Below are 11,975 nucleotides of genomic sequence, written 5' to 3'. Positions count from 1 at the left end.
TTTTGATATTTAAGACTGCATTATTCAGAGTTTGTCATTTATTCCTGAAGTCGTTATCGATAACAGATGAAAAAGAAATGAATTTTGGTCGTGCAATGTTAGAATATTGACATAAAACGATGATAGCCGAATAGAAGACTGATGAGAAAACTTTTAAGAGAGGTACTGTAACAACTATTGACAATGAATAAATCAATTTCATTCCTGCCTTCGTCTAAAAATAATTCGACTCCAAAGTAGTCAGATACCGCGAAACAGCTTGTAATGTTCCTCATGAATTTTACCATTTTGCCTTATCGTCGAATTATCTGTTCTGTCCCAATTCAATTCGAAAATGAGCTCACATTAACTGACTGAATTGTGGCTAGACAGACCCCCGTTGTAGAAAATGGTATTTGTTATTTTCCCTATCTATATATTGATCAAACATAGTATATGAAGTGCTCTACTTCTCGTAATGGAATGGAGTTAACAAATTCCGATACATCGCGTTTTTAGTTGTTAATATACAGTCACAGTCATCGGTGCAAAAAGCGGAAGTTGAAGTTTCAAAATTTTCATTTTTTTGGAACGATATAGTTTTGCGCTTATGTTCTAACTCATCCACGAATATCCACGTAACAAAATGTGTTCAAATCAATCGATCGTAACATATCAAAAGCCTCTGCAGCATGTCGGCTTAAATGATTGGCACGCAAGAATAAATAAATTGAGAAATGTGGCCGATTCCTACCGAAATGACTCATACGATCTGAGACACTGCGCTCGCAGTCTAAGAAATGAAACTAAAGTGCAAACTGAGTGGGATACGTACCAGAACAACGCCAGATTGTCCGATCGGTGAGTGTTTTGTGTCTCTTGTAACGTTGAACAGGCTAGTGCATCCGCAGACTCACCTCCTTCTGCGTTTCAGTATCGCTGAATTGGACCGATGGCGCATCACAATGGAACACTGTATGGGTCGCATTGAGAACGAGATCGAGTCGTTGAAAAATGAGAAAGATGCCACCGAACAGGACATGGAAGCAATGGTGACACCGTTGACCGTGGTGTCGGAATGTTTGACCACACGTGATAGCCGTTTGGAGCCCGAATTGACGTACGATGATGTTGACATTGAATTGCAGAGGGAATTGTCGGTCGTTGAGAATAATCAGAAAATGTTGCGGGAGCAGTGTCACAATGCGTGGAATGCATTGAATCGTTTAGCCGAAACACGGTTCAAAGTTGGCGAGGAAATCTCCAATAAAACGGCAGCCCAAGAATTGGATCTTCAACAGTTGGGTTTGAATAAGCAGTGCTCGAACATCAGTTATAAACCGGATCCGCTAAGGATCCTTAAGAAGTACACAATCTTCATCGTCTCCGATTGTACCTCTGTATTCCTTCATTTCCGTTTCTTTCAGCTCATCCACCTACGAGGGTTGGTTGGAAAATTCGCGCAACATCAAACGGATCGCCGACAATGAATTGGAAGATGTGTACGCAATGCGAGAGTCGTTGTTCGTTAGCCGTGAGAAGGCAAAAAATATTCTGTCAGCCCAACAGGACCGTACCGAGCACACGCTCCGCAAACGAATATTTGAGACTCAACGGGCCCGGAACGAATTGGAATGGCAACAATTGAAAATGAAGGAGGAGATGGACAGATGCATGAACGAAATTCTCCAGTTGGAAGACGCGTACCGGGCGAAAGCCGACGTTCTGAAGCTGGCTGAAACGCGTCTAGAAAATCGAACAGCCCGTTCCGGAATGGAATTGTGCAATGACGAACCGCATCACGGGCTGTGCGATGAGGTGAAAAAGTTGCGCGAGACACGTCGCATATTGTTGGAACAATTGAACAGCGCCAAGACGACGTATAACACGTTGGAAAGTCATTCCAATCGAATTGAAACCGATTTGAACAACAAAAACCACACGCTGATGACCGACATTCGGGGCTTGGATTTGCGTGTGCGATTGAAAGGTGGCAAAAAGCTTGACACCCAAACCGATCGTAACATTCAACTGACCAAAATGGAGGACCAGATTCCGCGTAATTAAATTCCTTTGTTTGTTTGCTGCTTGATTTTAGTCTTATGTCGCACGTATCTTCAAAATAAAATTTGTTTTCACTCAAATCCTCCGGTGGTGTTGAATGAAACGCCGAAACTTTACACAAAATTCTGTCGCTCAGAGTTTTATTGAATCGGAACGTTTTGTCAGTCTTAAGGACGTTATTTTATGTCAAATTTGAAGTAAATATCACCGTCGTCTGGTAGAAATGTGGTTTCGCATGTCATCGTTCGATTCGGATCGACATGCTTAGCATGGGGCAGCAAATGAACGCCTTGCCTAAACAGAAATTCATCACAGTGTTCCCATGAATATCAAATTACCAAATGGGCAGCGGGGAATGCCTTACCTGGAGTGAATGTCCCAATCGATGAACTTATCAACTTCGATGTCCGTGCATGGCCCGGATGTTACGGTCGTCTTTTTGTTCGAATCGCCTGTCAGATGCCAGTCCACCCACAAAGCAACACCGTTACACGAGCCGGATCTAATGTGAGATGATTTGCATGAAAATGTGCGCTTCCATGGACGGATTAGGTTACACTTACACTTCAAACTTGTGCTCGGTGGTCGTTTTCTTCGTTTCCAAAAACTTTGCGAAATCGACCTTCAGCAATTCCTTCGGTTTGCCGAGCGCTCGGCATGGATATTCCCACAGTGGTTGCGGCTCAACGATTGAGTCGGCTAGGTTGGCTGATTTCTGGAAAGAGAAATTATTTCCGACAACCGTTGGAACTGTGGAAAGAGAATGGGAAGCAAAGAAAATAGGACGGAAGTCAGCGATGTGACGTCTGATCACACCGAATCTCTTCCCGATTCAGTGTCACTAGACAGTTAGACGTCAGTCGACCGATTTAGAATTTCAATTTTCCACAGTCGTGACTGCAGAGACTCAAACAAAAGTCTTCCCCTTACTCCAGCCTGGAGTCTGAATCAATGTAACAAACGCCTAGACCTGTCTTCCCTCCTTCTACATGACTATCCGAGCCAACATAAACTCTTACCTCCACGAATTCGTCAAAAATGGCTAAATCGAAGCCCTCACAAATGCCCAACGGTGATCGAATCTTCTGCAAATCCAAAAATTCCACAGCCACCGCATGAATGGTCGCCTGTCGTGGTATGATAACCACATCGCTTCGCAGTTTCGACGCAATCTGGTTCAACAACGTTCCGAAGTAGAAATTGTCCCACGGCACCAGCGCCGACAAAAAACTCGGTTCTCCGAACACGCACGTGATCTCGTCCAAATTGTCAATTTCACCGAGACAATTCACGATTTTCACGTTGTTCAACTGGTTGGCGTCGACGTAGCTCTGTAGCACTTTGCTGGAGTAGCGATTCGATTCCAAGCAGTACACTTTAGCGCTCAGTCTACTTATGGCCAAGCCCAACAACGAGCCATCGCTCAGCACCAAGACGACGGAATCTTTTGCGATTTCGTCTTCCAGAACTTTCAAATATTTTTTGTTTCGCAAATTGTCGTTCAACTGACCGGATCTGGTTCGCGAGTACGCATTATGAAAGCCACAATCGCATAACGGCTGCCGCAGAGACGTCGGTTTCTGTTCCATTTTCGTAACGGTAAACCACAGCGAATATTCGTCGTGATTGAAGTTCAAGTACATTTCGTCCGACTGTTGAATTTGCGTCACAGTCGGCAGATAGTACAGTGCCTGCATCCAATGATCTCGCCACGGTATAACATTCTGGTTAGGAATGCCCTTTCGATTGCCAGCCTGCAGTTGTTCGTAGTCCGGATGCGCCCAAAACGGGGCACAGCTCAACACAATCTGATTGCCGGCATCCATTTTTAAATCCCACCACATGAAGACTACGTGTAAGCTACCACTTTGCCGTGCGATAAATTTCGTCGACGAGCAATTTTCGAGTGGCGGTAACGTTTTCCCCGACCAGTCGAAATGTTGCACGGCAATTGGATCCGTTACGAACTTCACGTCCTTTAGAGGAAATTGATTCAGTTGTATGTCATGTAGTGCGGCTGAGCCTGGGCACTGTTGAATCTGAAATACAACAGAAAATTAATGGAAATTGTCTCAATGGCTCGAGGCATCTGCAGCACCACTTACATCAGACGGTGTTGTTAGAAGTATTTCGCCCTCTAAATTGGCCACAATTTTCGGCATATTCCATGACCAAGCCAATGGACATTCAACGACCTGCGCATATATCGTCGCTGAGTCCGGTACGACAATGCAGTTCTTTTCGAGCAGTTTGTTGTGAGCATGATTGAAAATGCTGATAGCTCCTTCGCCGATGAGCTCTGTGTCGAACACTTCGGTGACTAGAATGTTCGCCCTTCGCTCCATATCACCACCATCGCCTACTGATATTTCCGTCGATCGCTTTTTGATCACATTAATCAGTCCCTTCATGCCATTCTTTTCGATAATTTTTTCAGCGCAATCAGCCATTGGCCTGAAATTTGAACGAAATGGGGGAACTGTGAGATGAATTGATTGTAAGAGGCGGATCGGGTTGACCTATTTCAATTCAGGTTGACCCGAACTGGATTTTAATCCGTAGCTGAATTCAGGTTTGACCCGAAATTGAATTGGTATGACTCGAATCTGAACTTTTACTTTCAATTTTGACACGAACCTGACCTGAACCTGCAATTTTCAGGATGGATCAGGTCGGGTTCGGGTAATCTTCACAAAGTTTTACGGCCAATTTAGGGTTATCCGAATCCGAACTGATCCATCCTGAAAATTTCAGGTTCGAGAAAGATTAGGATCAGGTTTGGGTGAACCCAAAATCGAAAATTTCCGGGTCATGTCAAGTTCGTGTCCAACCTAAAATCTTAGTTCAGGTTCGGGTTCCAAACAGACCGAACCAAAACCCGTTCCGAGCATTAATGATTGCAAGAAGGACTGCAGAAATAGGACCGATTTTCTAAGATTAGCTTTGGTTGTCTAGGGTCAGTTGTAAGCAAGAACTTGAAGAAATGTGTTCTGCTGTAGTCATTGCTGTAGATGGAGTTAAGGAACATGCAGAGACTAAGTTCTCGTTGTAATTTTGAAGAAATTCAGTAAATTTGAACGGGAATCTGTTTGTGTCATCAATAGTTCGTAAGACTGTCATTGCAACAGTACCACGTAAAGCTCATCGATTCAGGCTTCGAGATTTCTCTCACATAGACAATTGCTTCCGACACTGATATCAATGATTGACCATCTAGACAAGCTAATGTCGATGTTCTAAGAAAAGCAGCCGATTCCTGCAGGCTCATTTGTTGTGTCATCCGTAAATCAATTTCAATTACCTGAACGCTTCACATGCCGTCACTGAATCTGCGCCTGCAATGTTAATTCAATCGATTGAGTGACCGCCAGCATTTTAAAACTTTCGCCCCACTTACCACATCGAACAGCCATCATTGACAGGATACCCGTCCCTGTGCCGATATCTAAAACATTCGCTTTGGCACCTTGTCTATGAATTTTATCGATGGCAATCTGCAGCCCTTTGTAGTATTTCTGGTTCCTCTCAGTGTCGTGTAGCCTGGTTGTTGTGATGTAAAATGTCAGGACAATGGACATAATGAAGTGTGATTATCACTTACATATCAGCGAAAGCCGCCCGGGCTATCTCCTGATGGTAATCATAATTTTCGCATTGCGGTTCCCATTCGGAACGGCCCGTGATTGGATTCAGTATCTGCTTAAACGTACTCATATTTACACTATTTACATGCAACAAAATTTCGAATTTATTTTTTAGCTTTAACATCAATGCACGAACGATGAGCGGGAGTTTGAAAAGATTTTCCAAGCTTAATCACGAGTGCTTCCACTGTATGTTACATTTAGGCAACTCTCTGTGCGCATTCAATCGCGAATTGAATTAGTTTTCCATTCCAGTTGACCGGATCGAACTATTTTTCTGTGCAAATGCACGTGTGATTGAATACAAATATTCTTCCATTCAACTCATTCAACTCTGAAATTTACTGACGTTTCATCTGTCATCTGTCATCTGAGCATGTCATTAAAAACTTTGAAAAAACCGGCACGGATGAGGAGGTGTCGGAGGTATGGAAGAGGTCAATCAAATGAATCACTGTTCTATGACCGTTGTGATACAATGGGAAAGTGTCTGTGACTCATCTGAAAGGTGCACATCAAACTGGAGTTGTTGTTCACATTCAAAAGTCATTCCAAAATCCTAGTTGGAGAAAAATGATTGCAGACGTTGCAATTTACAGTGCCGTTGTTATTGTTGTGGTGTCGATAGTACGTCGTCTATTAAGTAGTGATCCGGCAAGCTATTGGGAGCAAAATGGGGTGTCAATGGCCAAGACAAAAAGTTTTTGGGCCAAATTGCTTCAAATGGATTTTGATTTCGTGAAAAGTGACACGGACATTTACAATCAATTGAAGGCCCAAAAGTACGGTGGCGTTATGGAGGTAAATTTCTGATGATCGTGTTTGATCCTGATTTACTCGTTCCCTGATTCCATATTCGATCTCTAAGTAAAATGTAAATTAATTTCAAGTTTGGCGCCCCTGCCCTGTTCATAACAGATCTGGATCTCCTGAAACAAGTGTTAATCAGGGATTTCGATCATTTCGTCAATAGAAGAGGCTTCGATCTGGAAGAGAATGATCCGCACATGCACTATTTGCTCGGTAATCACAACGGCGATGCTTGGAAGAGACTGCGATCAACGATTAGTCCAACATTTACTGGCGGAAAAATTCGACGAATTTTCCAGATTTTTGATTCCAGCGCCAAGAAAATGGTCCGTTATATCACTGATCAGCTGACGGAGAGCAGTGAAGTGGAACTGCGCCCAAACGTACACAAACTGACGATGGATATCATAATGTCGGCAGCGTTTGGCATTGAAACAAACATTTTCGAGGATCCCAATTCATTGTATGCCGTGATGGGCAATAAAATTCTGACCCAATTCGCCAAGGTCAGCACGGTGTTGAAATTTTTCCTACTGTGGCTCAGCCCCAAAATGGCAAAAATTTTGAAAGTAAAAATCACAGACGACGAAGCCGACCAGTTTCTATCGAAAGTGATCAGGGAAAGTTTGAGGCTACGACGGGACAATGGTACTAGGAGAGAGGACTTCCTACAAATTATGTTGGAGGCTCAGTTGGGACAATTGCCGGAAGAAGATGAGAATCAGTTGGATGACCACGAAATCAATGCCAAACTGAGCAGTGATGCAGGACAATCGGTAACTATTACGGAAGACGTGATAATCGCCAACTGTTTCGTGTTCCTTTTGGGTGGATTTGATACTACCGAGTCTACGTTATCGTTTGCTATCTACGAACTTGCCGTTAATCCTGAAATACAAGACCGACTCTATCTGGAGATTAAGGCAGCTGTAGATGATAACCATGGTGAGTTTAGCTATGATATCATTCAGGGACTGCGCTACTTGGACATGATAGTTTTTGGTGAGTGCAAATTTTGTCTTGAGGAGTCAAAAATGTACTTGAACCGATTTCAAAATTTGATCAGAGACTCTGAGAAAATACCCGCCATTCAGTCGGACTGACAGAAGAAGTGTGAAAGCTTTCACCGTTCCCGGAACCAACTTTACATTACCGACTGATTCCATGGTCATCATACCGATTTATCCAATTGTAAGGAGTTACTGATTCAAATCAAGAAAATTCGTAAATTCTCTGTGTCGTTTTGCAGCACCACGATCCGGAATATTGGCCTGAACCTGAAAAATTCGATCCTGAACGATTCACTAAAGAGAATTCTGTGCATCGCCCACTCTGCACTTACAGTCCATTCGGACAAGGACCTCGTACACGTACACGTTTAAATTGTGTCGTCGACAATTTGTTCGTTCAATCCTTTTCTATAGGAAATCGCTTCGCCCTTTTGGAATGCAAAATGGCACTGGCTCACCTTGTTCTGAACTTCATACTGGAACCATCTCCGAAAACTGACGTTCCGATCAAGATTACGAGCCAAGCAACTCTGAAACCTGTTGGAAATGTTCCGTTGCACATTAGGTCTCGCGTCTGATGTGCTGAGAAAATATTTGTCGATTTCGATCATTTTTTGTACGACTTGTCAAGCTACTATGATTACACACTACCTCATCTTCTTCATGCAAAGTGTTTTTTGTCAGTCTATCCGGTTCGGAAATGAGAAGCCACCTTCGAATAGCTATTGAAATTCGAAAATGACAGACTGATGGTGAAACGTTATTTATTTGATATCATTGAATCAGTCTTAACCTGCTACAGACGGCTGTCACCTGTTATCGACAACGACAGCAATAAGCTCTGACTAGTGAGGTCTTATATAGCAAAAAGCATGTTCGTCGAACATTGTTCGACTTCTTCTTGACAAGTGTGTAATATATAATACCTCAGTCAAACAATGTCCTCATTTCAAATATTTAAACAAATAATTATTTTCCTTAAATGTTCAAGTAACTTAATATATATTACACACTTGTCACGAAGAAGTCGAGGCTTGCCGAGACTGATAGTGATAGATTTTATCACATACGCGCGGTGTTCGGATGTCAAAATTACTTCACTATAAGTTTAATTCAAACATTACACTTCAGGTCTACGTTGTTGTCTCGTTTTCGCTTATGTGATAAAATAGAATACACACTTGTCACTATCAGTCTCGGCAATCCTCGACTTCTTCGTGACAAGTGTGTAATATATATTATCACATAATCGAAAACGAGACAACAACATAGACCTGAAGTGTATTTTTTGAATTATTCTTCTAGTTATTTATAGTCTGGTTTCTTATGTCGAAAAAAAGCGTTCTGTTCGATTCAGAACTTTTTTGATTTTTGACGATTGGATATGATTTGGGAGCCAGACTTTCCTAACAAATTTTTTTTTTTGTGTTTTGAACCGGTAGATACCGGTTTTAGTGTAAAACTTAAAAGTGAAATATCTCGGTCAACACAGAATATTTTTTTTCTAGTTGGACCGGAATCTGAAGCCAGCCTAATACCCAAAATCGCTAGAACACCGTTTTTTGGAAAATTAAAAGTTTAGTGAGTTATCCTGGGTTCCCTAAAAAGTGTACAAGAAAAACCGCTAACTTTGAACTCAATTTCCCTGGCCAGTTGTAAATAAAATTTCACGTTAGTGGACGCGTTGGAAAGCTGGCTAGTACTTTCAGATCGAGCCGGCCGAGCTCGTACGTATCAGAAGAACATGAGATATACCGCTATGAAGCACCCCCTTCCCACACCATATTTTTCTCTAAATAAAATGAGAAATTACCTGAACTTTTCGAATGTTTTTTATCATTTTATTCGAATGAATTACTAGAGCAAAGTGTCTTTGAATGATTCCCCACAATAGATTTCTTCCATCGTACGGTAAAAACGAATTTTGACAGGCCGAAAACAACCGACCGTCATCCATAGAAGCGAACATAACCGCAAATTTGTTCGTTGAAACTTCAAAGTGAGGTTGTGTTGGCTTCTCTGTGGATGACGATTGACATTTTGAACGGCCTTGGAAGAGACCTATATGACAATTCTTGAATGTCATCTAAGTGCTCCCAAGTGCTCTCAACGCTAGAACTCAAGGATAAAGTGAGCTTCCATCAATTTTTTTCGACTGTATTTTGTTTTTAAGGATAGTTGAAGCTCTCCAGAGGTCAGTTCCTAAAATCTCATCACTACTCAGTGTCCATCTTGCTCCCAACGCTAGAACTCAAGGATAAAGTGAGCTTCCATCAGTTTTTTTTTCGACTGGATCTTGTTTTTAAGGATAGTTGAAGCTCTGCAGAGGTCAGTTCCTAAAATCTCATCACTAATCAGTGCCCATCTTGCTCCCATCGCTAGAACTCAAGAATAATGTGAGCTTCCATCAGTTTTTTTCGACTGTATTTTGTTTTAAGGATAGTTTAAGCTCTCCAGGGGTCAGTTCCTAAAATCTCATCAAGTAATTTTGACATGTTCGGATGTGATAAAATTGATACAAAAATTAGTGAAATTGTCATGCGGATTTACCGCTTTAAAGTATAATTTAATCGACCTCTTCCATTTGAGATGGGTCTTCGGCAACTGGAGTTTCTGCGGAAGTTTTCTCTACGTATATACCGGCAGCTACCAACTTATCTTTAAACTTATTTATGCTGCCGTGTAACTGACAATTCGTTTCGGGCACCGGCCAGTTCCCCTTGGAGGAACTGAATCTGCTGACGCCGATTTTCGTTCATATCAGCCACTGTAAAGAAAATATAGTTGGAATTGTAATGGGAATATCCATTCGTCAAAGCAAAGTCAGTGGTTATTAGGTTAGGGTTTTTTTTTAATTAACCTTTCACGGACGGCAAGCATGATAGTTAAAAGTGATATCGCCAAAACTTGAACCAATTTGAAAACAATGGTTCGGCGATCCAGGCAAGCTATAGCTCGTTTGAATTGTCCTTCAATTCTAAGAAATGGGGATCTATAACTTTTTCGTTTGGTTTCCCATTTTCGAAGTGAACACGTGAAACATTGTAGCTGCTTTTGAAACCTAAACCTTTGTTTTCCTTAGGTAAATAGTTCTCACGTTAACACCTACGATTTATAGACCCCCAAAAAGGAGTGCGTACTATTTGAATGGTCCCTTAAGAGTTTTTATACGCTTAGGCACAATCGGGCAGGGTGTTTGTGAAAAAAAATCGATTTGATGCCATTTCCACCTGATAAGTAATTGTCACGATTGAGTCTAAGCGTACAACCTTATAAAACAGCTTTATTTTCATGACACGAATTTCAGTTATCAGAAATTAGTTAATCGAAAGATACTACGTATGAAACTTGTCTACTTTTGAGCTTGTCTATTCTATATTCTTGAACAAGCACTAACCCAAGAAATTTTGTCTTTTTTCAAATTTGTATAGGGCCGGAATATCAAAGTCCAAAAATGATTTTGCTCGTCTGCTCTATGGTACTGACAAGTTTAATTCGTAAGTAAATACCCAATGCCTTGCACACCTTAATATAGTTTAAACAAATCCTTAGTTTCAAGTGTGTCATCCACTTTTGTGCAAGTAATCAAGCGAGATGTTTGTATAATTGGGGGCGGTTCTTCAGGCACTTTTTCTGCCATACAATTACAAAAGGCTGGAAAATCTGTAGTTGTAATCGAGAAAGAAAAGGTTCTCGGCGGACATTCGAACACATACATCGATCCGAAAACCTATCAAGCCGTTGATTATGGTGTAGTTCTTTTTGGGAATTTACAAGTTGTGAAAAATTACTTCGACTATTTAGAAGTTCGATGGGACTATGGTTTTCTGCCTAGTCCACCAACTAAATATTTTGATTTTAGCAATTCGAAAATTGAGAATAATGTTACCGTTCCAGACCCTCGTCATGCCTTACAAACATATCTGACTCAATTGATCAGATATCCAGAAATTCAAAATGGTTTCTTTTTACCGAATCCTGTACCGGATGACCTGTTGCTTCCATTTGGTGAGTTTGTTACTAAATACAAAATCGGAGATGCAGTACAGATTATGTGGAAGTATAGTCAAGGAATAGGTGACCTCCTACGACAACCTACGCTGTATGTGCTTAAATTATTTGGTCTGAATATTATCCAGAAAGATCTTGTAGATGGATTCATTTTACCAGAAAACCAAAACAACTCGAAAATTTATAGCAAGGCATATGAGAAGTTGAAGAACAGTGTCCTTTTGGACAGTTATCCAATTCGAATAGTTCGTGATAAGTCCAAGTTTGTCAAGGTTACAGTTAAGACTCCAGTAGGATGTACGCTTATAAAGGCAAAGAAACTACTTGTAACCATTCCTCCTGTCACCACCAATCTCCACGTATTCGATTTGAACAGCTACGAAACCGAGATTTTTAACCAATTCGAAAATACTGCGTTCTACACTGGATTAGTTCGGTATACTGGTCTTCCAGCTAA

The 11,975-nt window shown here is 41.4% G+C and overlaps 3 protein-coding genes across 4 annotated transcripts; 2 read left to right on the top strand and 1 right to left on the bottom strand.

The window, feature by feature from the left end:
• The first annotated feature begins 416 nt into the window (after positions 1-416).
• Positions 417-2,070, top strand: LOC119079846 (tektin-2). Its single transcript, XM_037187913.1, has 3 exons — positions 417-840; positions 914-1,345; positions 1,407-2,070. The coding sequence occupies exons 1-3, from the start codon at positions 626-628 to the stop codon at positions 2,044-2,046; spliced, it is 1,287 nt and encodes a 428-aa protein (XP_037043808.1). The 5' UTR covers positions 417-625; the 3' UTR covers positions 2,047-2,070.
• An 85-nt stretch (positions 2,071-2,155) lies between these two features.
• On the bottom strand, positions 2,156-6,021 carry LOC119079844 (protein arginine N-methyltransferase 7). Its single transcript, XM_037187909.1, has 8 exons — positions 5,645-6,021; positions 5,441-5,583; positions 5,345-5,378; positions 4,149-4,497; positions 3,063-4,082; positions 2,607-2,758; positions 2,408-2,545; positions 2,156-2,337 (listed from the first exon to the last, which is right to left on the bottom strand). Exons 1-8 carry the CDS (start codon positions 5,809-5,811, stop codon positions 2,220-2,222), a joined length of 2,121 nt encoding a protein of 706 aa, XP_037043804.1. The 5' UTR covers positions 5,812-6,021; the 3' UTR covers positions 2,156-2,219.
• A 57-nt stretch (positions 6,022-6,078) lies between these two features.
• On the top strand, positions 6,079-8,165 carry LOC119079845 (cytochrome P450 9e2-like). 2 transcript variants are annotated; one of them, XM_037187912.1, is made up of 5 exons: positions 6,079-6,488; positions 6,578-7,499; positions 7,564-7,688; positions 7,747-7,867; positions 7,922-8,165. In XM_037187912.1, the coding sequence occupies exons 1-5, from the start codon at positions 6,261-6,263 to the stop codon at positions 8,083-8,085; spliced, it is 1,560 nt and encodes a 519-aa protein (XP_037043807.1). In that variant the 5' UTR covers positions 6,079-6,260; the 3' UTR covers positions 8,086-8,165. The 2 variants fall into 2 exon arrangements, with proteins under 2 accessions (XP_037043807.1, XP_037043806.1); XM_037187911.1 differs by having other exon boundaries at positions 7,747-8,165.
• The last annotated feature ends 3,810 nt before the right edge of the window (positions 8,166-11,975 follow it).

The sequence above is a fragment of the Bradysia coprophila genome, unplaced genomic scaffold, assembly GCF_014529535.1.
Source record: "Bradysia coprophila strain Holo2 unplaced genomic scaffold, BU_Bcop_v1 contig_339, whole genome shotgun sequence".
NCBI lineage: Eukaryota > Metazoa > Arthropoda > Insecta > Diptera > Sciaridae > Bradysia > Bradysia coprophila.
The sequence above is the reverse complement of the archived record's forward strand: the minus strand, read 5'-3'. Positions and strand labels throughout refer to the sequence as shown.

Excerpts from the sequence above, each read along its gene's own strand:
- LOC119079846 (XM_037187913.1), top strand. The coding sequence starts at position 626 with ATGTGTTCAAATCAATCGATCGTAACATATCAAAAGCCTCTGCAGCAT. Across the intron at positions 841-913 it reads AACGCCAGATTGTCCGATCG|TATCGCTGAATTGGACCGAT; the intron begins GTGAGTGTTTTG and ends TCTGCGTTTCAG. Across the intron at positions 1,346-1,406 it reads CCGCTAAGGATCCTTAAGAA|CTCATCCACCTACGAGGGTT; the intron begins GTACACAATCTT and ends CGTTTCTTTCAG.
- LOC119079844 (XM_037187909.1), bottom strand. The coding sequence starts at position 5,811 with ATGTTAAAGCTAAAAAATAAATTCGAAATTTTGTTGCATGTAAATAGT. Across the intron at positions 4,498-5,344 it reads ACGGCATGTGAAGCGTTCAG|GCCAATGGCTGATTGCGCTG; the intron begins GTAATTGAAATT and ends TTCAAATTTCAG. Across the intron at positions 2,338-2,407 it reads GATTGGGACATTCACTCCAG|GCAAGGCGTTCATTTGCTGC; the intron begins GTAAGGCATTCC and ends ATTTCTGTTTAG.
- LOC119079845 (XM_037187911.1), top strand. The coding sequence starts at position 6,261 with ATGATTGCAGACGTTGCAATTTACAGTGCCGTTGTTATTGTTGTGGTG. Across the intron at positions 6,489-6,577 it reads AGTACGGTGGCGTTATGGAG|TTTGGCGCCCCTGCCCTGTT; the intron begins GTAAATTTCTGA and ends ATTAATTTCAAG. Across the intron at positions 7,500-7,563 it reads CTTGGACATGATAGTTTTTG|AGACTCTGAGAAAATACCCG; the intron begins GTGAGTGCAAAT and ends AAATTTGATCAG.